A 27,080-nucleotide genomic window follows, 5' to 3' on the forward strand; every position below is an offset into this window, starting at 1 on the left:
AAAACATGATCTCTCTGGACAGAAATTTAAAACCTTGAGCAATCGCTCGCTTTTTTTAATGTCTAATCGTCTTGTTTAATCCCACCCCCTTTTCCAGTGCCGCACAACAAAATTTCGTAAGCTCAAACTGTAGTGTGACTGCAGCTCAACTCTCCCGAAGCCCTTTTCCTGAACTTTTTGAATGAAAATGCCTGCTTTGCTACATCCAATCACCTCGCAGTAGAAAAATAAGCCACGCCCACCGTTTTCTCATTTAATATTTTGTTTCTCAATGAACTGCATCACGATATGATAAAAGAAACAGTCGCAGCTTCTGTTTTCACAAATGGTTTAACAATAAAATGTATTTGCTGCTTTATATATTCTGTTATATAATATATTACCTATTAAGGCTGAAGGTTGTCTCTACTGATATTTTGTTGTCCAGGACTTCCTGTCGTCTCACTGGAGTCTGCAGAAAGGCCAAACTACTTCCTGTGTGTAACTGTGAACCGCGGGCTGCGACTGGAGCACTGGCAGCCTGGAGAAGAGTTCAGACGGCGGGCCACTTTCCTCCACCACCAGGGCCTGTGGCTTCCGGGACGATCCTCCTTTGAGCTGCACAGTCAGAAAGGGGTTTTCATCACCCTCACACACACACAGGCCCGAGCGCAGAACTACGACCACACACACACCTTCAAAACCAGCAGCAGCTTCATCATCGAAGGCAAGAATTTATTGCATTTATTTAATAGTTATGCATCTGAGTAAAATGTTAATGGTCTCATGAAATTAAAAAAAGGTTTTTAGATGTTAGTATTAGTATTGTTAGTTTTAAAGATATCTATAACCTAGTGTGCTCCAAAACAGTGACAAAATTCACGTTTAGAAGATATAAAACTGATATAAACGCGTAAAGCTTGTAGCTCGTCAATTCCATCCAAATGGATCAACGGTTTTACTTCAGTTTCTCATCAAATCATAACCAATCAAATGCTCTCTAGTATCTGACATGCCCCGCCCCCCTTAAGACACTTCTCATTTGCTTTTCATTTGATGCACTTCAGCTCATCCACACTGGCAGAGCAATGATAAAGCAAAACTCTATTGGCTGTTTTTAAAAAGGGGGGGGAGCTACACTATGTCCTGCCCTCTCTAATTTTGAGTTTGTCAAACATCGATATGTAAAATATGTAAAGCAGTTTACGGCAACTTTAATATTGGTTTTATTCGATAAAAGATTAATAGAATTTCGTCCACACTGTAAATAAATTCTTGCTGACTTAACTTTATTAGTTAAATCAAACTTTTCTAGTTCTCTCAACTTACAACAATCAAACTGACTAAAAATATGAAGATAAACTTTAAATAACTTAAAAGATTTCATTTGAAACCTGATTAACCTATTAAAATAATTTAAAACAACTTAAAAATATTGGTTGTCTCGACTTTTTGTCATAATTTTTATTACAGTACAAATTTAAAATTAAAATATTGTCATTTAGAGCATTGATTTTTGCACAATAGCAGTGTTTTTATTTGTCGGGATTTAAAAATCAGGGTTATTCCACCAAATATAGATTTTTTAGCTCTTTTGAAGATGAACATTGGTATTGTGTTGTCTTAATGTTAATATTACCATCTGAAAACACGGCACATTTTCTAGATGAATCAAAGATTATGCTCTCAATGTTGATCTTTTGTTATTTTCAATAAATGTTATCAAAAGTTGACAGAATAAAACAATTAAATTTTGATTTATTTTAATGTCTGTAAATATGAAATATAATGTGCAAATTTAATTCGTCATCAGGCCCAGGTGCGTTATTTTCATTAATTTTGCAAAAGAAAAATAATTATGGGATTAAATTTATGGCAATGTGGGTATATGGTGCAAAACTGACAATACTTGGAAAAAAATGTTATTTGGGATTTACAGAATTAAAAAATAATGACATTTTATTCAAACATGTCAGAAATACAATATAAACGGAGAAGCGTTTTCTTACTATAATCTGTATATAACAATGTCCAAATATAATTAATCATCAGGCTCAGGTGCAGTATTTTTATACATTTTTTATAGGACTATATTTATTGCAATGTTGGAATATGGTGCTACACTCTCATTGAAAGCTGACAATATTTGGAAAAAAATGTTATCAGTAATTTACAGAATAACAAGATTATTACATTTTATTCAAATATAATAAATCAGAAATACTGAAAATACTTGGGAAAAATGATAATTATGGGATTTAATTTATTGTAATGTGGAAAATGTGGTAATAATGTGCAATACTCTTATTGGAAGCTGACAATATTGATTTGATATTTAATAAGGTATTGCTCAGAATTCTGAACCCTTTTGCAGGTGCAGATTTGAGTGGATCTCTTTAAATTTGAGCTTGTACTTAACCCAAACTCAAACTAAACAATCATCATGTGATATTCTCTAAAAGTAGATTTTAGTCTTATTTGAGGTGCTTTTTGTAATTCTGCTGCCATTTTCTGTCTGTTTACGGTGGTTGTGTTCCTGTATTTTAGAGAGCAGTTTTGTGATCCCGTACCGCTTGATGTGCGAATGGAAATATCACTCATGTGCCAGTCCGTGTGTGAAAACCTGCAACGACCCCGATGCCACACGCTGCCATTTTCTACCACCGTAAGATCTTGCATCTGCATGTACTGAGCAGTGTTTGGCGTAATTAGTTAGAAAGTACCCATTAACTAAATTACTTATCTGCTGAGAAAAATGAAGTGCAAGGGATTAATTATCATTTTTAGGTGAATTAATTACATAGTTTATTGTTGAATTAAATTTAAATCAGTTCAACAGTTTTATATAGATATTAGATAGTTTTATATAGATATTTTAATTTTGCTATAAAAAAAATCTTTTGCAGAATAATCTGAGGAAGGTTATATTTATCAAGAAAATTGCACATGCTTTAGAAACAAAAGTAATTGAGTGAGAAATCAGTTCATGAGAATTTATAGTAAAAATTCAGAGTAATTATTGTCGAGGTTTCTGGCCATTCTCTTAATTAATCAAACTCAGTCTGGAGGTTATGAATATCAGAAGAATATACTTTATTGGAAACATTTTACATTAAAACCGAGATGTCCAGAGCAAACCCATCTCCAGCCTCTCCCAGGATAATCTGATGTCCCTCAAATTTGCTGTACCCTTGCTTGCCAGGTGTGCAATTCTCCTCAAATGGAAACATGAGTCCCCTCCATCATCAGAACACTGTATTAAAGAGGTTCTACATTGCATCTATTTTGAGAAACATTGTTTTAAAGGATCACTGAACTCCTTTAACAAAACATTTCAGGATCTGCTGACTAGAATTTCAAAAGGGAGAAAGAGAGACTTTTCGTATTTACTTTACATTTTCTTCTTCTATATTTACCCATATTTTTACTATATCTTTTTATTAATGTATTAATTAATTAATTATTTTTTTAGTTGGTTAATTATTTAATTATGTGTCTTGATTCATCTTTGTGTACTTATTGAAGGCCTCAGAAAATAAGGAGGGGTGGCAGATGGGAGGGAGGGTGCATAGAAGGTGGTAGAAGTTTGCATGTTCTCCCTGCGTTCGCGTGGATTTCCTCCGGGTGCTCTGGTTTCCCCCACAGTCCAAAGACATGCGATATAGGTGAATTGGGTTGGCTAAATTGTCCGTAGTGCATGAGTGTGTATGGATGTTTCCCAGAGATGGGTTGCAGCTGGAAGGGCATCCGCTGCCTAAAACATGTGCTGGATAGGTTGGTGGTTCATTCCGCTGTAGCGACCCTGGGTTAATAAAGGGGCTAAGCCGAAAAAAGAAAATGAATGAATGAAATATCTGGAAAAAATGCAATAAAAATATTAAAATACAAATTTGCTGTACACTTCATCCTTGCTTATTCCCACCTTTGTGTTTTCGCAGCCGATTCCTGGTTCAACAGGCCCTTATAATGTACAGATCAACTGTATTTATAAGTTTTACCACATACAGTTGAAATTTGGCAATCATGATCAGTGTTTATGTTTTCAAACATGTAAACGGGACCCTTCTCTCCCTTGCAGTATGTGTTTTTTCAACACGTATACATTTCATGCTTTTCTGGCTGTATTTAAACAGATGGTTCTACATTGTATCCCCAAGTCCTCTCTCGTGCTCTTTTATGACCCCCTGCCTTAAGATATCAACTGCTTTCAAAGATATATAATGGCAGATTCATATGGTCCTCCACTCACCCAATTAAATGTATTTTTACAGAGCTTTAGAAAATAAAAATCTTCTTTATTACATTTATAGAAAAGCAATTTCAATAAAAGGTTAATGATGGTTAATTATTTACTTTTTTGAAAACCTTTACTTTTTTGTTGCCCAACACTGGTACTGTGATGAAACATGGCAATTTTACAGTACAAAGGCTGTACAAAATTGTAATATTCAACTGTAAAATTTAGAAGGAAAATTAATAATCCGGGAGTATTTGGAGATACTCACAATTTTCTTTCATTCTCTGATGTGGTTTAGGGTTGAAGGCTGTTTTCCACGATGCCCCAAGACCATGTTGCTGGATGAAGTGACCAGGCGGTGTGTGTACAAAGATGATTGTACGTGTAAAACCATAACTTACATCCAATTTAAATATTTGATAATTTTGATAATTTGAATAATTTGAATAAAAAATTATTGATAAATGGATAATTATTTATTTTATTTTCTATTTTATTTTATTATATTTTACAGTATGATAGTATTCATTGTAATTTTAATATTTAGTAAACATAATAATGATTATTTTATTTTATTTACTTCTGTGAACCATAAATTTTAATTTAATTTAATTTTATTTTACAGTACGATAGTATTCATTGTAATTGTAATATTAAGTAAACATAAAGATTAATTTAATTTTATTTTACAGTACGATAGTATTCATTGTAATTCTAATATTATTAAACATAATAATGATTATTTTATTTACTTCTGTGAACCATCAATTTTTATTTTATTTATTTTACAGTACGATAGTATTCATTGTAATTCTAATATTATTAAACATAATAATGATTATTTTATTTACTTCTGTGAACCACCAATTTTTATTTTATTTTTTTCACAATGCAATAGTATTCATTGTAATTGTAATATTTAGTAAACATAATATTTAATTTAATAAAATTTTTATATTAGTATTCATTGTAATTGTAATAATTAATAAACATAATTATTAATTTTATTTTATTTAATTTTATTTTATTTTATGTTAGTATTCATTGTAATTGTAATATTTAGTAAACATAATGATTAATTTTATTTAATTTAATTGTATTTTATTTTACGTTAGTATTCATTGTAATTGTAATATTTAATAAACAATGATTAATTTTATTTTATTTTTTTATTTTACGTTAGTATTCATTGTAATTGTAATATTTAGTAAACATAATATTTAATAAAATTAAATTTTTATGCTAGTATTCATTGTAATTGTAATATTTAATAAACATAATGATTAATTTTATTTTATTTCATTTTATGTTAGTATTCATTGTAATTAAAATATTTAGTAAACAAAATTATTGATTTTATTTTATTTAATTTTATTTTATTTTACGTTAGTATTCATTATAATTGTAATATTTAGTAAACATAATACTTGCTTAATTGTTTTGGTATATAATATTATTTAAGAACTTTCATTAAAAAATGTATTATTATTGTCACAGGTGTGCTGCTTTCTCCAACACCAACTCCTTACATGTTTGTAACTCGATCAAACCGAACCACGGCGGCTCCAACCACAGCACCTACAACCACAACTTCAACCACAACGTCTCCCTCCACCACGCCAGCAACTCCAAGCACAGCTCCAACCACAACTTCCAGCACTACAATCATAACTACACCTTCAGAAGCAGCCGTTTTAATAGTCAGCTCGACTACACCTACATTACCCCCAACCACAGTCACTTCAACAGCAGAAACAACCACTTCAACAGAAACGCCCACAACGTCCTCTTCACCAACCACAGAGCCTCCTCTAATCACCACTGCTCCGCCCACAACATCAGCCACGCCCACCACACCTATTATCACCACTTTACCATCACCTACATCCACCACAGAAATGACAACCACATCTGAAGCCACAACCAAACCGGAAACAACTTCTCCGACGACCACAATCCAGCCAATTACAACCACCACCGTCATCACAACCGAGAGCACAACTTCAGAAAGTACGTCCACAGTGATCACCACAGAGTCCACTTCTGTCTCACCTACGACTGAAGAGCCTTCAACTACAACCGCAGCGGTGCCGACAACCTCTGAGATCATTATTCCGTCTCCATCTCCTTCTCCTGAGACAGCAGGAATAATTCTTCCTCCATTCCTGCTGCCCACAGGACCCTGCACGGTAAGAGATTTAAAACCAGGCTCATTGGAGATGCATCATACTACCCCATAGCATTCATTTTACACACTAAATGCCTCCATACCATCAATACTAAATTTCTCAAATATGTAACCCTGGGCACATATTCCCAATGAGCCTATGTTGGAGAATTTCCTCTTGGTTTCACAGATCAGGTTTAACCCTTTCACACATGAATTTTACCTACTCCTGTGTGGGTTTTTTTAAATTATGATCTAGTACTTAGAAACCATTGCATTCTATATTAGTTATTTGTGAGAAAAGACCTGTGGAGAACACACTGTCATTCCAATTAGGTGCATATACGTTTACCATAACTACCGGACTATTATTTAGTCTACCCACTATCATCATATAACGTCCTGCTGGATCAGCTTTGATTTTTGATGCCTCTAATGCAGTGTTTCCTCTACTTTTCACTCCAAATCTAGAGGAACAGCAATTCTCATTAGTAAAATGGTTTCATTAGAGCAGTGTTTCCCGACCCTGTTCCTGAAGGCACACCAACAGTACACATTTTCAACCTCTCCCTAATCAAACACACCTAAATCAACTTATCATAACATCAGAAGACACTCCAACACCTGAATTTTATTGGTCAGAAAAGGGTGACATCCAAAATATGTACTGTTGGTGTGCCTCCAGGAACAGGGTTGGGAAACACTGCTCTAATGAAACCATTTTACTTGTAGGATAGCGATATCTGTATTGAACTGTTTTAAATGTGAGAGAACCTTTCCACCAGGGTCGGATTAACCAATGGGCATTATGGGCACAGGCCCAGGGGCCAGTGCGCACTTGGGGCCCCTGCGAGGGGGGGGGGGAATGCTGATTTTGGAGTGTCTATTTAGGCTAAGTGCGAATAGGAATACTCGTTGGAATAAGCTAGTTGAGTGATTCCCGCCCATCACCGTTTGATTGACAGAGACAACATAACTAAAGAGCGCAACCAACAGCAGCATGTAAAGTAAAGTGCATGGCAACATCTTTTGACGGCGATCGATTATGAACACGGTTCGAAACCAGCGTCTGATGGACACGTTCTTCTTTTCCACCCCACTACATATCAGATTTTGCCTAGTAGGAATCATTTATAAATGTGTGTATTATGGAGGACTTAGATTCCTAGAACTGGATTGGAGAGGTGTTATATCCAAATCATATGCATTATAAGTTTGTAGAAGTTATACATTAAAAATACCCTTCAATATAAATTTTTAGTTCTGCTTCAGTGAACTTGAACAAGTATATTAAAATCCATTCATTTTCACTAGTTGTATTAGCATTTTTTTTTTCAAAGTATGCTTTAAATGCCTTAAAAATGAGTTAAATCTTTGTAGACTAGTAATATATGTGCTGTATATCATTTATTTTAAAAATGCAGGCAATACATTATAGATTAATTTCATTAAAAAATATCGATTATATTGATCTTATTTTTTAATTCAACTATAGGAATGCGGCTAGGGGGCCTACAAGACATTGTGGCCCATGCCCATTGTAAATTCTTAATCCGGGCCTGCTTTCCACATTTCACTGGATGATTCAAAGATTTAACATTCCAATTTACAAGATTCACCTGGCAAATGCCTGATGTGTTAACATTGTGTGGCTTAACTATGCGTCTTTAAAAAATGTAAATTTAGGACTCATTTACACAGTAGGCTGCTGTTCAATTGACTCAATTCCGATTTTTTTTTTCTCCCATGTGGCGCAGATCGGATATGGCCCATGTACGTGTAAGCAGGAACAAATCACATGGATTACGATTTACTCAAATCAGATTCAGGCCTTGTTCATATGTGGAAATTTATCCTATATGAATCAGATCTGTGTCCTCGTGTCTGCAGTGTAAGCAGGTAGATAGGATTTTCCCATCAATGTGAGTCGCACGTCATTAAAAACCATAGCGAATGACATCAAGTCTGACACTTTCTTTTCAGAACACACTTGAGAGTCCCAAACCTTAAATCTCATGCACAAGGACTTAAACAGCTTTTATATTGTCATAAAGCACAGGTATTTAAGCATGTTAACGAGAGCAAGAGAGCGCAATGTCCGCCATGTGACCAATATAAACTAATATAAAACTAGTGCATACATCACTTGCATCATGCCATGGACATTACATTAAGATGCCTACTGGTTTAAAAAAAGCCTTTATACCAAAGATGGACAAATGAGAACCTTCCTGTCACAAACTATAGTAAAACAGCTTGTCAAAAGCTGCGAACAGATTGAGAAGGGTCTGGATGCAGACTTGGTGCAGTGCAATCTGAGCTGCATCCAATGCATTTTAATGCGCTCACCTAACCACACCCGTCACAGTGACGTCACAATTTTGCACCAATGGCCCTGGTCTGGGTTTACAACAACAATGCTTGCACCAGGATCTACAACTACATTCAGTATTCTAATGTATGACCTCCTCATTCTCCCTTCCATGTCCAAACAGTCCTCTTGTAGGCTTTCCAATTTTCTCCAGTTTGCCCATGGTGTTTTGCAGTTCTGTAACATTGTTTTTATTGCCTCAAGATCTGAGTGAACAGCCGAAGCGTTGCTTGCTATCTCTGATTTAACTGCTTGTAATTCAGCTTTGACCATTTTACATTCGATTGACAGTGCACTTTTCAGTTCTGTTTGAAAGAGCAAGGTTATTTCCGTTTTGATAGATGAGATTAGCTCAGCTTTAATCTCCAAAATGTCAGTGGCTCGGACATCATGCTAGGTGTATTAGCATCCTCTTGATTAGCAGCGGTTTTCCCCGTGTACTTATATTTACGTAGTTTGCCCTATTTGGATTTATAAAAAATCCAGCCCCTTTATGTAGAGAAATAAAGTCTTAGACAGATGTAGCATCTCATATTTTTGATGAAAGCGCTTTAAATTTATGAGTTATATTACGTTTTTTGCAGAGCTCACCCAACTTTTACCTTACTCCATTGACTGCTCTGTAGTGCCCCCAAACATGGAACTGTTAAAAAAATATTCACAAGATAAACAGTGTGTATCTTGTGTGAATAAAGCACATCGTCCAGTTATATTGAAAAATTGTTATTGCAGTTGCCATAGACATCCGTGTGTATTTTACAAACCCTAAATGGTATGTTTTGCAAAAAAAAAAAAAAAAAAGTGATAAATTGTGATTTATGTTAAGCACTGCGCACCTCTTTGTCTCCGTGCGAACTGTCCGATTGGAATTTGAGCAGTTGATGACGTGCATTTCAATGTTATAATCACACCAGTTTGATCGTACGCTTCAGGGACCAGCCAAGACTGATCACACCGGTGTGATCATCAGTGGTGTAAAGTAACAAATTACAAATACTCAAATTACTGTAATTGAGTAGTTTTTTCAGGAATTGGAATTTACTAAGTAGTTTTAAAAATATGTACTTTTACTTTCCCTTAAGTACATTTTTTGTGCTGTATCAGTACTTTTACTCCACTACTTTCCTTCAACATGCAGCCCCTACTTTAGTTTTACTTGTCTATAGGGATTAGAAAAATCAGTCCTGTGATTCCTGTCCAATCGAATCGCACATAGAAGGTAAATTGAATCATACTGAACAACCTCAAGACATGGGCACTTTATAAATGCTGCAAACTGTTTGGAAGCTTTGAAAGTGTCCAAGAAGATGCCCAAAAATCTATACACACTTTGACCCAGAGACTGTTTAGATGCATGTCACTGATGGGAAGATGATGGATGTTTACTGTATAATGACCGAAATGGCCTTAAACACCCAGCAGGGACAAGACATGAACATGTTTCAGATTGACGTTGTACCCCAGTGTCGTGGGACGTTGGATTTTGTTTGTAAATGAAAATCTGGTTGACATCAGAACCGATTGTCAGGCCGTCGTCAATGTCCAACGTCCAACTTAAAATTAACCAATATCAACGTCTAATGATGTTCCAGCTTGACATTGTGTGGACGTTACCACTATGACGACTATCAGAGGTTGGATTTTGGTTGTCATACCTGACGAATAAATGTCAGTATTTGACGTTAATATGACGCTGGTTTAAGATGTTGGTTTGACGTTGGATTTTGGTCACTTTCTAACACAACCTAAAATCTACAGAATATCAACAACATTTGATATCGTTATTGGACATCAAAATAACGTTATCCTTAGACGCTGACTAGACATTGAATTTTGATCACCTGACATCACAACCTAAATCTAACCTAATATTAACATCTTATGATGTTGTGTGCCTGCTGGGTACTACAAAATATTACGTTTACACATATTCACAGATTACATGTAAATGCATCATCTTTTTACAGCATAATGCTCACTACTCTTGAGTACTCTTGGTAGTATGAAGCATAGGAAGAAAAATATTGAAATGAAAGAGATGCTGAAGCAATAAAATGAATTTTAATAAACTATATAAAGATGGAAAGTATAGATATCAGATAAAGCTCTTGAATTAAATTAAATTGTGAACAAGAAATGCATGGAGAACTAACAGAAATTATATTTGTTGATTGTATTAAAACTGCTAAAATTGAAAAACTGAAGCTAAATGTTAAGGTAAAATTACGCATGCAAATTTATAAATGTACAATATATGTGTGAAGAGTTTATTTGCAAAAACAGATAATAACATTTTTAGTAGTTTTCAAATATCATGTTTTTATGCTGTGCATCGAAAAATTGCCAGAAACATGATTTATGGAAATTACTAAAACCTTTTTAGTGGTTTCAGAAGTTATGTTTTTAACATTGGGCTTAAGAGCTTAATTACAAAGTAGATATGATTTCTGAAAAATACAAAAAATTGGTGGTTATATGTTTTTGCAAATGAACTCTTCATAAATAGAGAGAGAGAGAGAGAGAGAGAGAGAGAGAGAGAGAGAGAGAGAGAGAGAGAGAGAGAGAGAGAGAGAGAAATGGAAACATTTTTTAAAAGTGTTTTTAAGCATCAAAACAATAAAAGTGAAATGCATGATTTTTCATTTCTTTTCATACATTATAATTTGTCCTGTTTATTGTTGGGTAAAAAAGTACAATCGTTAGGCTATCTTAATACGATAGGCCTACGATTGCAGTGTTTCCCCTACCGTATATTAGGGTGGCGCCCCGCCCTCCCAACGGCTTTCCCCGCCCCCCTTGAAGTCAAGTTAATTTTATTTTCTATAAAGAGCCAGATCACAACTTCTTTAGTAAACAAGCTAAATTATGGAATAAAATCACTGTCATTAATATTTCGTGCGTAAATAAAATTCACGCATCCGTAATTATAAAATTGTAAAGGAAAACGGAGCGTACTCGTAATTTTACGAGGGTACAATTCCAAAATCTGCAATTAGAACAGACACAGATACGACATTTTGTTTTTCTGTTTGTTTATGACTGATACATTTACGATGAGTGTACTTTACAAACACGAATTACAGTTTCTCCATGGACACGAAGTCCTGATTACGAGTACGAATCAAACAGCGAGACTTCGCTGTCAAAATTACGTCACCGCTTCCACAGGCATTAATAAACAAGCGAGAGTCATCGATCATAACGGCGCGCCTGCTGGACGTTCGAGCTTACACACACCGTCTCAGATAAGATTTCTGTTATTCCCTCTTTGAGAAATGTCCGTCATGAGCTGTAATAAAGGTTGAGACTCAATGAGGTCCTATTTCGCTGTGTTTCTTGGAAATTTTACAGAATCAAAATGAAGAACGGGCCGAGGATAGAGAGCTAGCATAATGTCAGTTAACGTTACAGGCAGCGAGCGCAGAGTCTCTCAGTGAATCACTTAACTATAACATGACATATGTTGATTAAGAAACCTATTTTAACTATTTAAATAACTCTCAAATACTCTAAGATCACCAGAGAACACAAATTAAATTAGACAGATTTATCCAGTATAGGTAGATAAAACAAAGAAAAGTTTTACTCTTATCAATTAATTAACTTTAAATAAACCAGAATAAGCAAAATATATTGTGGTAATTAAACAATCACCAATATAGAACAAACACACACAGAAAGAGAGAAACACACCGAATAGTATACGGCTAAATGGTAATAGAAATGTTTATGGTAATAGTTTATTAATTATAGTAATACAATATAATGTAACTAATAGTTTAATCAAGTAATATAACAAACAGATAATAACAAATAACATAAACATTTATATCAATAGTTACTAATACCTTACTTTGTACAAGTTTAAAGATAATATAAATATAAATATATATATATATATATATATATATATATATATATATATATATATATATATATATATATATATATCTGATCTTGTCATCTCCTCTCCATACATCAATGAGGGGCTTAATTATTCAGCTTTCAGATGACATACAGGTCTGTTTCAGATGATTGCCCCTCATGTCTGGTTTTGTGGTCCGGGGTCACATATTTAACATTTATTTATTTTGATTCATAGTCTCATAAATGTTTAACGTTACAAACTTCTGGTGAGCACAAACCCTCAAATATTTAAACTGCCTTTTGCTAATATCTTCATTACATAATAGATCAATATTCGATCTGGCTTTAAAAAAGGTTTCTTAATCAACATATGTCATGTTATAGTTGAACACCGTTCAGTGATTCACTGAGAGACTCTGCGCTCGCTGCCTGTAACGTTAACTGACATTATGCTAGCTCTCTATCCTCGGCCCGTTCTTCATTTTGATTCTGTAAAATTTCCCAGAAACACAGCGAAATAGGACCTCATTGAGTCTCAACCTTTATTACAGCTCATGACGGACATTTCTCAAAGAGGGAATAACAGAAATCTTATCTGAGACGGTGTGTGTAAGCTCGAACGTCCAGCAGGCGCGCCGTTATGATCGATGACTCTCTTTGTTTATTAATGCCTGTGGAAGCGGTGACGTAATTTTGACAGTGAAGCTACGGTCACACTGGGCTTTGTGTGTGCGAAATTCTGTCGTGCTGCGCTGCGAAAAGGGGCGGGATTAAACAAGCTTATTAGACATTAAAAAAGCGAGCGATCGCTCCATGTTTTAAATTTCTGTCCAGAGAGGTCCTGTTTTGATCCTCCATTGGTCTCGCGCAGTCAAGTGATGCGATTTCGCAGGTTAGAGTTCACCAAGCTTGAACTTTTTTTTTTTTTTTTTTTTTTTTTTTTTTTTTTTTTTTTTTTTTTTTTTTATTAAGCAAAAATGAGAATATACAATCAAAGTACATTCAAAAGAGAATGGAAAGCCAAAGGGGAAATATTATAGTAAAAAGAAGCAACAACAAGAACAACAACAACAATAAAAAAAAAAATATATATATATAAAAAAAATAAATAAAACACAAGGGGCATTTACATTACACATTAAAGAAAAATATTATATGATTTACAAATTTCAGTTGTTTTTAAAGCCTTTTTTGTAAAAGAGTTAGAAACTGTTTCAAAGTAATACTGCATTTCAGTAAGCAAAATATAAAAAAAAGGTTTTTGGTTTGAAAATTTACATTTATGTATATAAAATTTTGTTAATAAGATAAGAAGATTAAGAAAATATATTTTCTTTTTATGTAAAGCTTCTGTTTTATAATTAACAAAACCAAATAAAACATTTTCCCATAGTAAGGAAAATTCTTTATCAACATTCTCAATTATAAAAAGAGAAAAATCTTTCCAAAGCAAACAAGAGTAACTGCATTGCCAAAACAAGTGAACCAGGGACTCAGGGTGCTGCCCACAAAATGAACACTTAATATCAATATCTTTTTTATATCTTACTAAAAGAGTATTGACTGGGTATGTACGGTGAATAATTCTAAATGAAACTTCTTTTACCTTATTTGTAATTAAGTAGCCATTTGGGATGAGCCATATTTTTCTCCAATCAATATCTGAGACAAAAGAATTCCAATAAAAAGTAACATTAGGAACTGAAATAATTCCATTAAGAAATAAAGATCGTACTGATTTGTTAGATGAGGTTGCCGAGAAACAACATTTACCAACCATTGTAGTAGAAGGGTCTAAAAGAGGAAGCACAGAAGGATAGGGGATGCCTTGGAATAATCTAATAACTCCAGACGGTATAGCATCAAATACAACAGCAAATTCTTTAGGGGGGATGGGAATATTGAATCGATTAAGAAATTCTTTATAATTTAATAAATGGCCATTTGAGTTAAATAACTGACTAACAAGCAGAATATTTGCTTCAAACCAGCGTTGAAAGAAAAGTGATTTGTTTTTGTATACAATATTTTGGTTATTCCAAATAAAATATTTGTGAGGAGAAAAGTTGTGCTTGTATAATAGTGACCAGGCAAGAAGAAATTGCTTATGAAATTGAGATAATTTAGCTGGAATTTTCTCAACATTATAGTTACAGAGTAATAAGAAATTAAGCCCTCCGAATTTAGAAAATATGAAATTTGGAATAAAATTCCATATTGAGGTTGGATTTTTGAGAAAATTTTTGCCCCATTTAATTTTGACAGTATTATTAAATGTACAGAAATCCAGCATATTAAGACCACCATTCTCAAAGCTATTCATAACTACTGATTTTTTAATATAATGAATACCATTTTTCCAAATAAAATTAAATAACATTTTATCAGTTTGACTCAAAATGGATTTGTCAACATGGATAGATTGAGCAGCATATGAAAGTCTGGAGATACCTTCCCCTTTAGTAAGAAGAATTCTTCCTCTCAGAGATAAATCTCTCTGGAGCCATAAGTTTAATTTTCTACGAGTTTTCTCAATAATAGGGTCAAAATTCATAGAGCATCTAACTTTTTCATTTTTACAAATAGAGATGCCCAAGTAAACTATTTTATCTTTAACTGGGATATTATTAATTGTAGAAAGACTAGATTCTTTAATTGAAAATAATTCACATTTAGACAAATTTAAAAAAAGGCCAGAAGCTTTGGAGAAGGACTCAATTTTACTAATAGCAAAGGGGACACAAGTTGCGTCTCTTAAAAAGAGAGCAGTATCGTCTGCTAATTGGCTGATTTTTAATTCCCTTTCTGCAATGATAATCCCTTTCAAGGCACTTGTTTTAATATAATGAGAAAGTACCTGAGTGGCCAGAAGAAAAAGATAGGGTGAAATGGGGCATCCTTGTCTGATACCCCTCTGAAGGCTAAAACGACTTGAAGTACCAAATAAAAATTTCAATGAACAGTTACTGTTACCATAAAGTGTCCTGATGGCATTATAAAAAAAATCACCAAAACCAAATTTTTTAATACAACGAAAAATAAAATTGTGCTCTATCGTGTCAAACGCTTTGTAAAAGTCAAGAAATAATATTAAACTTTCATCAGAAATAAAATCAGAATAATCAATGATGTCTAAAATTAATCTTATATTATTAGAGATTAGTCTGCTTTTTAAGAAACCAGACTGCGATTCATCTATTAAATAATTCATTACCTTTTGTAATCTTTGGGCAAAAATTTGAGCTAAAATTTTGTAATCTGTATTAAGTAAACAAATTGGACGCCAGTTTTCAATATGTAGTGGATCCTTTTTGGGCTTTGGAATTAGGTTAATCAAACCTTGTGTTAAAGTAGGTGGGAGAGCACTACGCAAAAAACTCTCTGCATAAACTTCAGCCAGGAAAGGAGCTAAAGATATAGAGAAAGTTTTGTAAAACTCAGTAGTAATACCGTCACTTCCTGGTGATTTATTAACTTTTAGATGATTTATAGAATCAATTACTTCTTTTATAGAAATAGGTTCATCACAGCAAATTTTATCACTTTCCTCTATAATGTTTAGGTCAGTTATTGAATCTAAAAAAGAGGATGTATAAGTATCATCTGCATGAGAGGTATATAACAATTTATAAAAATTATAACAATAAGAAGATATAGCCTTGGGGTCATCCACAATGTTACCGTCAATCACGAGTTTAGTCATGCTATTATAAATGGCATTAGATTTCTCTAACCTAAAAAAGTATGCAGAGTTTTGTTCGCCCTGCTCCATCCACCTCCTTCTAGATCGCACAAAAGCACCTTCAGCTTTACTTTTGTAAATGTCGTCAAGCTGATTATGTAATTGATTAAGTAAAGCAGTTTCATCAATAGAAATATTTTCAGGGGAGCTCTGAGTGAGCAAAGTAATCTTACTGACTACTGCTTCTTCCTCTGCTTTCTTATATTTGGTAAGCATACTTCCATAGCGTCTCATAAATTTTCCAATATCAAATTTAAGTAGTTCCCAATTATTAATAAACGAATGTTCTCTTAATGCTTTTTTCCAATAATATTTAATTAAAAAATTTATTTTTAACCTAACAGTATTATGGCATAAATGAGAGCTATTTAGTTTCCAATATGAAATTCTGAGGGTATTTAAAGGATTTATTGAAATTATAATTTTTATATAGATAGCTTTATGATCAGTTAGGGGTGTAGGAAGAATATCAACTGTGATATTTTGAGAATTTAAAGAATTAGAAATCAGCCAAAAGTCTAATCGAGAAAATTGAGAAGCAGCTTTATTACTCCATGTAAAAGCTTTTGTGTTAGGGAATTTGGATCTCCAAACATCAAATACATCTAATCTCTCCATGAATTGTTTAATTTTAGAATTGAGTAAAGAGGGGCGACCTGGAGGCCATTTATCAAGAGCACTATCGATTGGAATATTAAAATCCCCACCTATAACAATTATAGAATTTGGAAATTTTTTAAGCCAATATTGTAATCTGCTTATTATATAATCAAGAAAATGTACATTTTCAGTCTTAACATTAAAACCATATATATTGGCAATAATAACAATACTTGAGTCAATATCAATGATATTACACAAAAAATGTCCATTTGAATCACTGTCCGAATGCAAAATATTCCCTTTAAATGCATTTCTGAGAGTAGTAACTCCTGCAGAGCGTTCAGTTCCGTGAGAAAACCAAAGGTCATTACCCCACTGAGATCTCCAAAACTTTATATCATTAACAGTAGAGTGGGATTCTTGGAAGAAACAAAAATCAGGCTTTAATTGTTTCGCAAATAAAAATAAGGCTTTTCTTTTTATAGACTGTCTCATACCCCTGACATTTAAAGAAAATAAAGATAACATTTAAAAGAAAAATCTAAGAGAACTGTGAGAACAATAGATCTTAATTTAAAGCTTAAGATCGGTGTAGGGAACGACCAAACTTTGCAATTAAAACAAACGTCAGTAATAAGTGAATCGACTTATCATATAACATCTTAAGAACAAGATCAACCGTGATATGTGCATAAATGGCTAAACTTGCTCATGATGACACAAAGTATTCAAAACAGCCGCCGAACAACAATTCAGAAACCATTAAATGGGAAGTGTGATTTCTTTGCCTTCAACAAAAGCGCGAGCTCTTACGTAGTAAGCTTTTTTCCCCGCATCTCTCGCACTTTTGATTATCGGCCACAGTTTTTTCCTTAGCTCTCTGTCTTCTTCACAGAAGTCTTCGGCAAAGCGTAGCTTGCTGTCACGGAGGTATGCGTTGTTTCTAGCTGCCCTCCAAATTGCGTCACGGTGCACTCTGCTGGTAAACTGAAGGATAACAGGCCTGGGTTTATCAGTGTGCAGTTTTCCCAAGCGATGAACAGTATCGATTACATCTGGGAGCTTGGATTTTCCATCGGGTAGCACTTCCTGACAAATTCGAATCACATCATCTCGTACATTTTGTTCTGCTTTCTCCGGAAATCCGTACAACTTAAGATTCCATCTTCTATGGTATCCTTCCAGCTCCCGAATTCGATTCTCCAGCCTGTTGCGATGGTGCTTTTCCTCATCGATGCATTTCTCAGCGTTAGCTATCTTTACCTTCAAGTCTTTTACCTCTGCACAAACGAAATCCACTGTCTTTTTCAGACCTTCAATTCGCATAGCGTTGTTGTTTATCAGTTTCTCCATACCGTCCGCCCTGGCGTTAATCAGTTCAGAGAGAATGGATATAATATCTCCACTAGTTGTGTCTGATTTACCACGTTTGCTGGATGGCGGCTTACTTGGGGTCACGGGTAAAGATGGAAAGTCATCCACAGCAGAGGGTAACGGCGGGGATACATGGGTGTCATAATCATGACAAACATCCATCAGTAGATTGCTTCCTTCAGAAGATATGCCTTCAGGGTTAGACGTCATAATAGCAGGTGTAGCCGAATTGCTAACAGTGTGATCTAATAGATCTTTCCTTTTCTTTTGAGACTTCGACATATTTCTTTCGTCATTAAACTACAGTTTCAAAAGAAGGCGTGATAAGTGTCACTTACGTTCAAAAAATAATTTGTTGCAGAGCTTGGGAAAGACAACTATTCAGGGCGCCATCTTCCCAAGCTTGAACTTTGCACCGCAGCAACCTGCGAAACTCGACGCATGACCCCGCGTTTCCGGTCTGACGTATTCGCGTGCATATGAATGGAAGTCTATGGAAGGAAAAGTCAAGTGTGACCGCACCTTGAAGTCTCGCTGTTTGATTCGTACTCGTAATCAGGACTTCGTGTCCATGGAGAAACTGTAATTCGTGTTTGTAAAGTACACTCATCGTAAATTTATCAGTCATAAACAAACAGAAAAACAAAATGTCGTATCTGTGTCTGTTCTAATCGCAGATTTTGGAATTGTAGCCTCGTAAAATTACGAGTACGCTCCGTTTTCCTTTACGATTTTATAATTACGGATGCGTGAATTTTATTTACGCACGAAATATTAATGACAGTGATTTTATTCCATACTAAATAGCCATATGTAATATCTTTTTTACACAGCGGTATGTCATTTCTGTCTCGTGGTCGCGTGTTTACAAATTTCTGCTCTCTGAATCGCGCACGGTGGCGACACATCTGACAGGCGAATCATTTTGAACGAATCTTTTGTATGACTCGAGAACAATGAGTCCTCTCGCTGGTGGAGGAAAAGATCAGTTCCTTTATCCTCTATCGATGTTTGAGTCGTTCGTTCATCACATGAAATACAGAAGCCAATCATATGCATTTAGAGCCGGAAAAAGATTTGATTCGTTCATTTCTCAAGTCCTTGGGTTTGAGTCTCTCTTTACATGCTGTCACGTGTTCGGCGATTAAAAAACCAGAAGACTCGAAAGGTAAACTAATCATGGCTCCTTTCGGCTCAGACTGTGTGCTTTGGTTAAGCTTATACGAGACTGCCTGTGTGACGTGAACGAACCACGCAAATTTGAAGACCTGTCAGAAGAGGTGAGCTGACATAATCATTGACAAAAGAGCAGATAAACAACAAATTTATTATTTTCTCATTCTTATAGCATTCTAGTCCTGACTGGTTTGTAGTGTGATCAACATTTTGGCTAGTTGTAGATGAGTTTGGAAGCAACTCGTAACATTTTAATAATATTTTGGCAAATTAACTCGAAAAAAGATCAGCTCAATGAACAAGACTCAAAGGTGTCAGTAAAATGTAAAATGACAGTAAGTCAGTAAAATGATCCGAACTTCCAATCACTACACCGGATGACAGGCTTTGACCCAGCTTGGCTGTCAGATAGGCAATACTCCCCCTGGCTGAACAAGACTGATCTTGGTAAGTCAGTCAGTAAATGCACCCTTAGGGAAAAATAAGTATACTTAAATTTTTATAAGTATGCTTAAAGGTCAAGTTTAAAATACTTTATTTAGTAAGTTTACTAATATCAATATACTAGTAGTGTACTTGTGTACTAATATCGCTTGAGACAAACTGGCCCACTTTCTAGTTTTTTTAAAGTATAGTTTTCTATTATAAGTTTAAAATAGCTTCTATTGCTCAAACGCCCCCCGTCTGCAGTGCAAACTGTCAGAGGGACTTCTCAACCATAAAAACGGTAATAAATACTTTTTACAACAGCATTTGCTGCTTTAAGCAGATTTTAACAGTTAATGTATTTGCAGGTCAAGACAAACTATGGAAAAATAATAAATGTTAATATTTAGGCTGTTCGGTTGTACAGTTCAAATAATTGTTCAGTTATTTACTGCTGTCATTAAAAGAAACAACACCATAACTCCTTGTGGGGCTGCACGGTGGCGCAGTGGGTAGCACATTTGCCTCGCAGCAAGAAGGTCGCTGATTCGAGTCCCGGTCAGTTGGCTTTTTTGTGTGGAGTTTGCATGTTCTCCCGTGTTTGCGTGGGTTTCCTCCGGGTGCTCCGGTTTCCCCCACAAGTCCAAAAACATGCGGTATAGGTGAATTGGGTAGGCTAAATTGTCCGTATTGTATGTGTGTGTGTGAATGAGTGTGTATGGATGTTTCCCAGTGATGGGTTGCAGCTGAAAGGGCATTCGCTGTGTAAAACATGCTGGATAAGGGACTAAGTTGAAAAGAAAATGAATGAATGACTCCTTGTGTTTGTGTCAGTTGGAAGTGCCGCGCCGCAAATGATGATTTTTACTATCATTTTACAGAAGTACAATAAAATTTTACAGGTCAAAAAACTGCTGTCAGGAATATATTGAAGTAGAATCATCTAAGGGTAAAAGGTATTCTGTCTCCTACCTATTTTTATTTAGGCCTTAAATAATAATAAACTGGCGGTGCGGTGGCTCAGTGGTTAGAACTGTCACCTCACTGCAAGAAGGTCGCTGGTTCAAGTCCCGGCTGGACCAGTTCTCATTGTGTTGGCGTGGGTTTCCTCCAGGTGCTCCGGTTTCCCCCACAATCCAAAGACATGCGGTATAGGTATCAAAATTGGCCGTAGTGTATGAGTGTGTAGGCGATGCAGTGGCGCAGAAGGTAGTGCTGAAGCCTCACAGCAAGAAGGTCGCTGGTTCGAGCTTTGGCTGGGTCAGTTGGCATTTCTGTGTGCAGTTTGCATGTTCTCCCTGTGTTGCCGTGGGTTTCCTCCGGGTGCTCCGGTTATTTCCCCCACAGTCCAAAGACATGCGGTACAGGTGAATTGGGTAATCTAAATTGTCCGTAGTGTATGAGTGTGAATGAGTGTGTATAGATGTTTCCCAGGGATGGGTTGCGGCTGGAAGGGCATTCGCTGAGTAAAACATGTGCTGGTTGGCGGTTCATTCCGCTGTGGCGACCCCAGATTAATAAAGGGAATAAGCAGAAAAGAAAATGAATGTATGAGTGTATGTGAATGTTAGTGTGTATGCGTGTTTCCCAGTACTGGGTGGCGGCTGGAAGGGAAAAGTTATGCTGGAATAGTTGGCGGTTCATTCTGCTGTGGCAACCCCTGATAAATAAGGGACTAATCCGAAGGAATGAATGAATAATACTAAACTCACACTGATGCAGCTGATGTGGCCACCTGTAAGCGAGTGATTCTGTTCTCTTTATTCTATCGGTTAAAAAGCCTCAAATCAGTGAGTTTGAATGTATTTCAGAACTCACTAAATGAAAAAGTTGTTGGATTTTATCAGGTCAAACAAAAAAAAATGAAACAAAATAAACACTGTTGCATCTAAAAACTAGGAGACTTAAATCTGTGTACTAGTCAGCGCCTTTTAAGGCAACAGGTTGTGCTTTAAGATAACGAATCAGACAATTGATAAAATCTCATTCCTAGTGTATCTACGTGCTCTCCAAGAAAAATATGTTTTGCCTCTGCTATCGTTGATTCATTTTCTGTTGATATCAGTATTAAGTGAGAGTCGACATCTTCCATTTCCCTCCCTGACTTGAACATCAATCTGACATTTTTTTATACACACAGCCATAAATATACACATCTTCTGGATTAATCATTGCTCCACATACAGTGAACACGTCTGCCAGTTGACTTTTTTGTTTTTTTGAGTCATTCCTGTCCCATTGCCAGAATGTTGATGCTTGGAGGGAAGCATCCTGGGTTAGGAGTAAATATGTAATGAATTTGTTGTACTATAATAACCCACATAGTAACCTGATATACCTGATATATTTAAATTACATACATGACATACAAGTTCATATATGGATTTTACATATATAAAATACGTCATATGCAACATATATTTCCAAATATATCGCAAAAAGGCAGTTTCATTTTTCTAAACTCATGCCTGGTTTTAGACCACAATAAGTTATAAGTATGGTGTAGGGCCTCCTTTTTGAGGCCAATACAGGATCAATTGGTCTTGAGAATGAGAGATACAGGTCCTGCACAGTAGCCAGAGGGATTTTTAGCCATTCTTCTTGCAGAATAGTGGCCCGGTCATGCTGGTGGAGGAAAACATTTTCTGACTCGCTCCTCCAAAATACGACAAAGTGGCTCAATAATATTTAGGTCTGGTGACTGTGCAGGCCATGAGAGAACTTCACTTTTATGTTCATCAAACCACTCTGTCACCAGTCTTGCTGTGTGTATTGGTGCATTAGCATCCTCATATGTGGCACCGCCTTCAGGCTGCAATGTTTGAGCCATTGGGTGCACATGCTCCTCCACAATGGTTCAATAGTCCTTGGTCGTGATGCGCCCATCTAGCACAAATATTGGTTCTAGGGAATGCCATGATATTGCAGCCCAAACCATCACTGATCCACCCCTTTGTCTGGGTGGTACGCTTCTTTGGGGCTTCTCCACACCGTAACTCTCCCAGATGTGGGAAAGACAGTGGACTCATCAGAGAACAATACATGTTTCACATTTTCCACAGTCCAAGATTTTTGCTTTTTTATAGATTTATACACACACAGAACAACAACAAAAATTGGTTTGTACTTTAGACATACAAAAGAAAATACAAAAGGGAAAAAAAAGACAGTCACAAAACATTCAATCAAAACTAGAGAGGGTGTTTAGCTTAAACCTTAGAGGGGTCACTGAATTGCTCTTGAGATGTAGGTTTGTCAAATAAATCAAGAAATTGACCCCAAGTCCGAGCTAGTTCATAAAAATCGGAGTTTTTCCATCTGAGTAATAAACATAATATCAGAAATTCAGTTCTTTAATGAGAAGGGTAAAGGTGATTTCCAACTATTAAGTAACAGTCTTTTAGCCACCACCGTGCCTTGCATTACTGCTGTCACATTTGATATTGATGTTTCAATGGTGCCATTCCAATGGTTGAAAAAACAATACATTTTTGCAATATTTTGAAACATATGTTGCATATTTTCCATCTATTTGTTTTCTATATAGGAACAGATCACAGCCAGTAACAAAACCGAGATGCATCATGATTGACATTCTGATTCTGTGGTCCAAACAGGGTTTATATTGTGTCTTTCATCTGTTTTCTGAATATCTTTTTTGTTTTGTGTCCTTACAGCCTCCTTATTCATTGCGTGTGGACGAGTGCAGCGAGTACATCTGCTTTAATGCACAGCTGATGCTTCATAACTCCTCCCAACACTGCAGATACAACATCAGCCAGCCACAGTGCAACCTGCTGGGCACACCCATCCAGACCAACACAGACCCCTGCTGCCCGCTTTGGCAATGCCCATGTAGGACATACACACCGTCAGATTTAATCCAAAGTGTTGTTTTATTATTTTATACATTGGGGGTCAAAAGTTGGGAATAATTGATTTAAAAAAATGTTCTTGAACGACGTGTCTGATGCTGTTTCACAAAAATATGAAGCATGACTAAGCTATTTCACAAAATACTGTTTTTACTGTATTTTGCATGAAATGTAATCTACAAGTTGAAGGCAAAATTATCTGCCCTCCTGTGACATTTTAATTCTTTTTTTATATATTTCCCAAGTGATGTTTAGCAAAGAAAGCCAATTTTTCACAGTATTTGCTCTAATATATTTTTCTTCTGGAGAAAGTTTTATTTATTTTAGCTTAACTTGCCTATTTAATCTAACCTACATTAATTAATCTAGTTTAATGCCTTATTAAATTACCCAATTAAACCTTTTAATTGCACCTTAATCAGTATTCTAGTATCTTTAAAATGGCAACGAATCAACAAAATATCATGGCAGGGACAAAATAATTTAGTTATTTGTTAAAACTCATTCATTCATTTTCCTTCGGCTTAGTCTCTATTTCAGAGGTCGCCACAGCAGAATGAACCACCAATTATTCCAGCATATGTTTTACGCAGCGAATGCCTTTCCAGCTGGAACTCAGTACTGGGAAACACTGGTACACAATCATTCACACAAACACACACACACACACTCATCCACTGCCAATTTAGCTTATTCAATTAACCTGTAGCGCATGTCTTTGGACTTTTGGGGGAAAACGGAGCACCCGGAGGAAACCCACGCCAACACTGGGAGAACATGCAAACTCCACACAAAAATGCCAACGGGCTCAGCCGAGACTTGAACCAGCGACCTTCTTGCTATGAGGTGACAGTGCTAACCACTGAGCCACCGTGCCACCCCTTGTCTTCTCTCAGTTAAACAGCACTTGGGAAGTATTTAAACAAATAATTAGTTTTGGCTTCAACTGTATAGTATAATACTTATACATATAATATCATTTGAAAAAAATCATTGTTATGAATGAACTTTTGACCCCGGGATGTATTCCATTATAGTATGTCATAATATTTTATATCCATTTTAAGGGGCTTTAGTAATTTTATGTGTATTTTGTCAATTTTATTCATTCAAAACACTTTACATTTAGTTCTATAGCACTAAATAGTACTAACTATAAATAAACTAACAGTGTGCAATGCATTAGTTGAAGTACTTATTAATACACAGTATGTAATTGTTGGTAATGTTAAATGATTAATATCTTATTGATGTTTGAATAAAACTGCAACTAATGTTAGTTTAGTTTGCCTAATGTATAGTTTTCTGTTTTATTTTTGTTTTTTATTATTTTATTTTTATTATTTTTAAACCTAGCTGTATATTCGTTCTTGGTTTGTTAACTTAAATAGTTAACTAATGCAAAAAAATGCAACCTTATTGTGAGTCAGTAATTTTTCTATTTCTTTAATGCATTTTTATTTTTATTTACAATATTTATGTCAGCCAAAGCAAAATTTTTATTTATATATTTTTATATGTATATTTCCATATTATAGTTAGATTTACTTTGACTATGTTTTAATTGCTTAATCAATAACAATGCAGCTTTTGTTAAAGTGTCTATCACCTTGTCATAACTTTTAAAGTTTATTTTGGTGTGTGTGTGTGCGTGTGTGCTGTCAGGCCGCTGTTCTATAATCTCTGATCTGCGTGTGATAACGTTTGATGGGAATAATGTGGCTCTGTATGATATCGGCTCTTATATTCTGGTCCACCTGCCAAGAGAGAAGATAGTAGGCCACATTGAGAAATGCCCAACCAGTGAGGTAAACCCATGCTAACACATCACACTCGAAAAAATGACTTTTGTTGCTAGTTCAAACTACTTATTCAAATTTTGTTGTTTCAACTCATTTTAAAGTTTTTTTTGGAACAACTTAATAGTTTTATGTTCAATCGACTTAAATTTGTAATAACGATTACGTTAACTTGATCGATTTGTGTTGGGAAAACATGAAGGAATTTTGTGTAACTCAGCATTTTTTACAGCTCATAAAGTAGATATAGTGCGTTTTCTATAAATGTCTTCTATTAAAGGCTTTACTTTTGCTTTCAGAGTGTGAACTACATCAGAAGACCTGTAAGTGTGTCATCACTGTTGAAATGATTATTATAATCATCCTAATCAGAGTCACAAGGTCATTTCCTCTGCTGTTTCCTGCTAGACTCCCTCTGGAGGAACATCTGGCCTGTGCTTTAAGAAGCTGAACATCACAACTCATTCATACAGAATTATGATCAACCGATTGGACCGAAAGGTAACAATGTGTATAGAGATGTGATGGTATGCAAATTTCATATCATGATTATAGTTACCATAAAATTCACGGTTATTGATGATATCATGGTTTTGGTCTAATTATCTGAAAATGTTCAAAGATATTTGTCCGCACACACTTATTCCACCTAGTTTTGTTAAAAAAAGGAAAGGAAAAAATGAAAAAATAACAAAAATTTGCAGCTTAATGCATTTTGGGACAAGCAACATAGAAATGAATCCTTGGATCATGGATTTATTTATTTATGCTTTTACTATCTCATGTACATTGTGTTTTATAGATATTAGTGTATAATACTTATAAATTGGTGCTGTGAAATGACTAATTGCATTTAATCACATCTAAAACAAAAGTTCATATTTACAAAATACATTTGTGTATGTCTTTGTCTATATGTATATATGCAAATATATTGTATTCAATGCTTGTTTACATTTGCATATACATTTCCATTTATAAAACAAATGATATATAAATATATATGTAAATATATTTATTTTATATATTTTAGTATTTTATGTACAGTATGTTTGTGTGTGTAAATATATATATATATATATATATATATATATATATATATATATATATATATATATATATATATATATATATATATATATATATATATATACTGCCTATATAAACATGCGTTTAGATTGCAGCCTCAATATCAGACTAAATGTGCATCACCTAAATGTTCATTTTGTTCTGATAAACATTCATTTAAGAATACACTTGCTTTTAAACTAGCACACAATCTTTTTAAATTAATCTTTTAAAATCTTTTCAAATGATATGACCTATAATTAGGTCCACACGCGCAGAATTCCGCAGATTTTTAGCCCATCATTAATTCTGTTTATTTACTTGAGTAAATGTGTGTAAATATAAATTTATTCAGTTTTTAAATTAATTACAGTAATATTATTGACTAATATGAAA

General features: G+C 34.8%; 1 protein-coding gene across 1 annotated transcript in view; it reads left to right on the top strand.

The window, feature by feature from the left end:
• The window catches only part of otogl (otogelin-like), a 123,891-nt gene that overhangs the window by 56,166 nt on the left and 40,645 nt on the right, over positions 1-27,080 (top strand). The window contains exons 33-40 of the mRNA XM_056478020.1: positions 428-706; positions 2,527-2,644; positions 4,515-4,594; positions 5,714-6,405; positions 23,620-23,797; positions 25,483-25,625; positions 25,916-25,939; positions 26,025-26,117. Coding sequence (XP_056333995.1) covers positions 428-706; positions 2,527-2,644; positions 4,515-4,594; positions 5,714-6,405; positions 23,620-23,797; positions 25,483-25,625; positions 25,916-25,939; positions 26,025-26,117 — 1,607 coding nt within the window. The remainder of the gene's footprint in view (positions 1-427; positions 707-2,526; positions 2,645-4,514; positions 4,595-5,713; positions 6,406-23,619; positions 23,798-25,482; positions 25,626-25,915; positions 25,940-26,024; positions 26,118-27,080) is intronic.

This window comes from Danio aesculapii, chromosome 18, assembly GCF_903798145.1.
Source record: "Danio aesculapii chromosome 18, fDanAes4.1, whole genome shotgun sequence".
Lineage (NCBI taxonomy): Eukaryota > Metazoa > Chordata > Actinopteri > Cypriniformes > Danionidae > Danio > Danio aesculapii.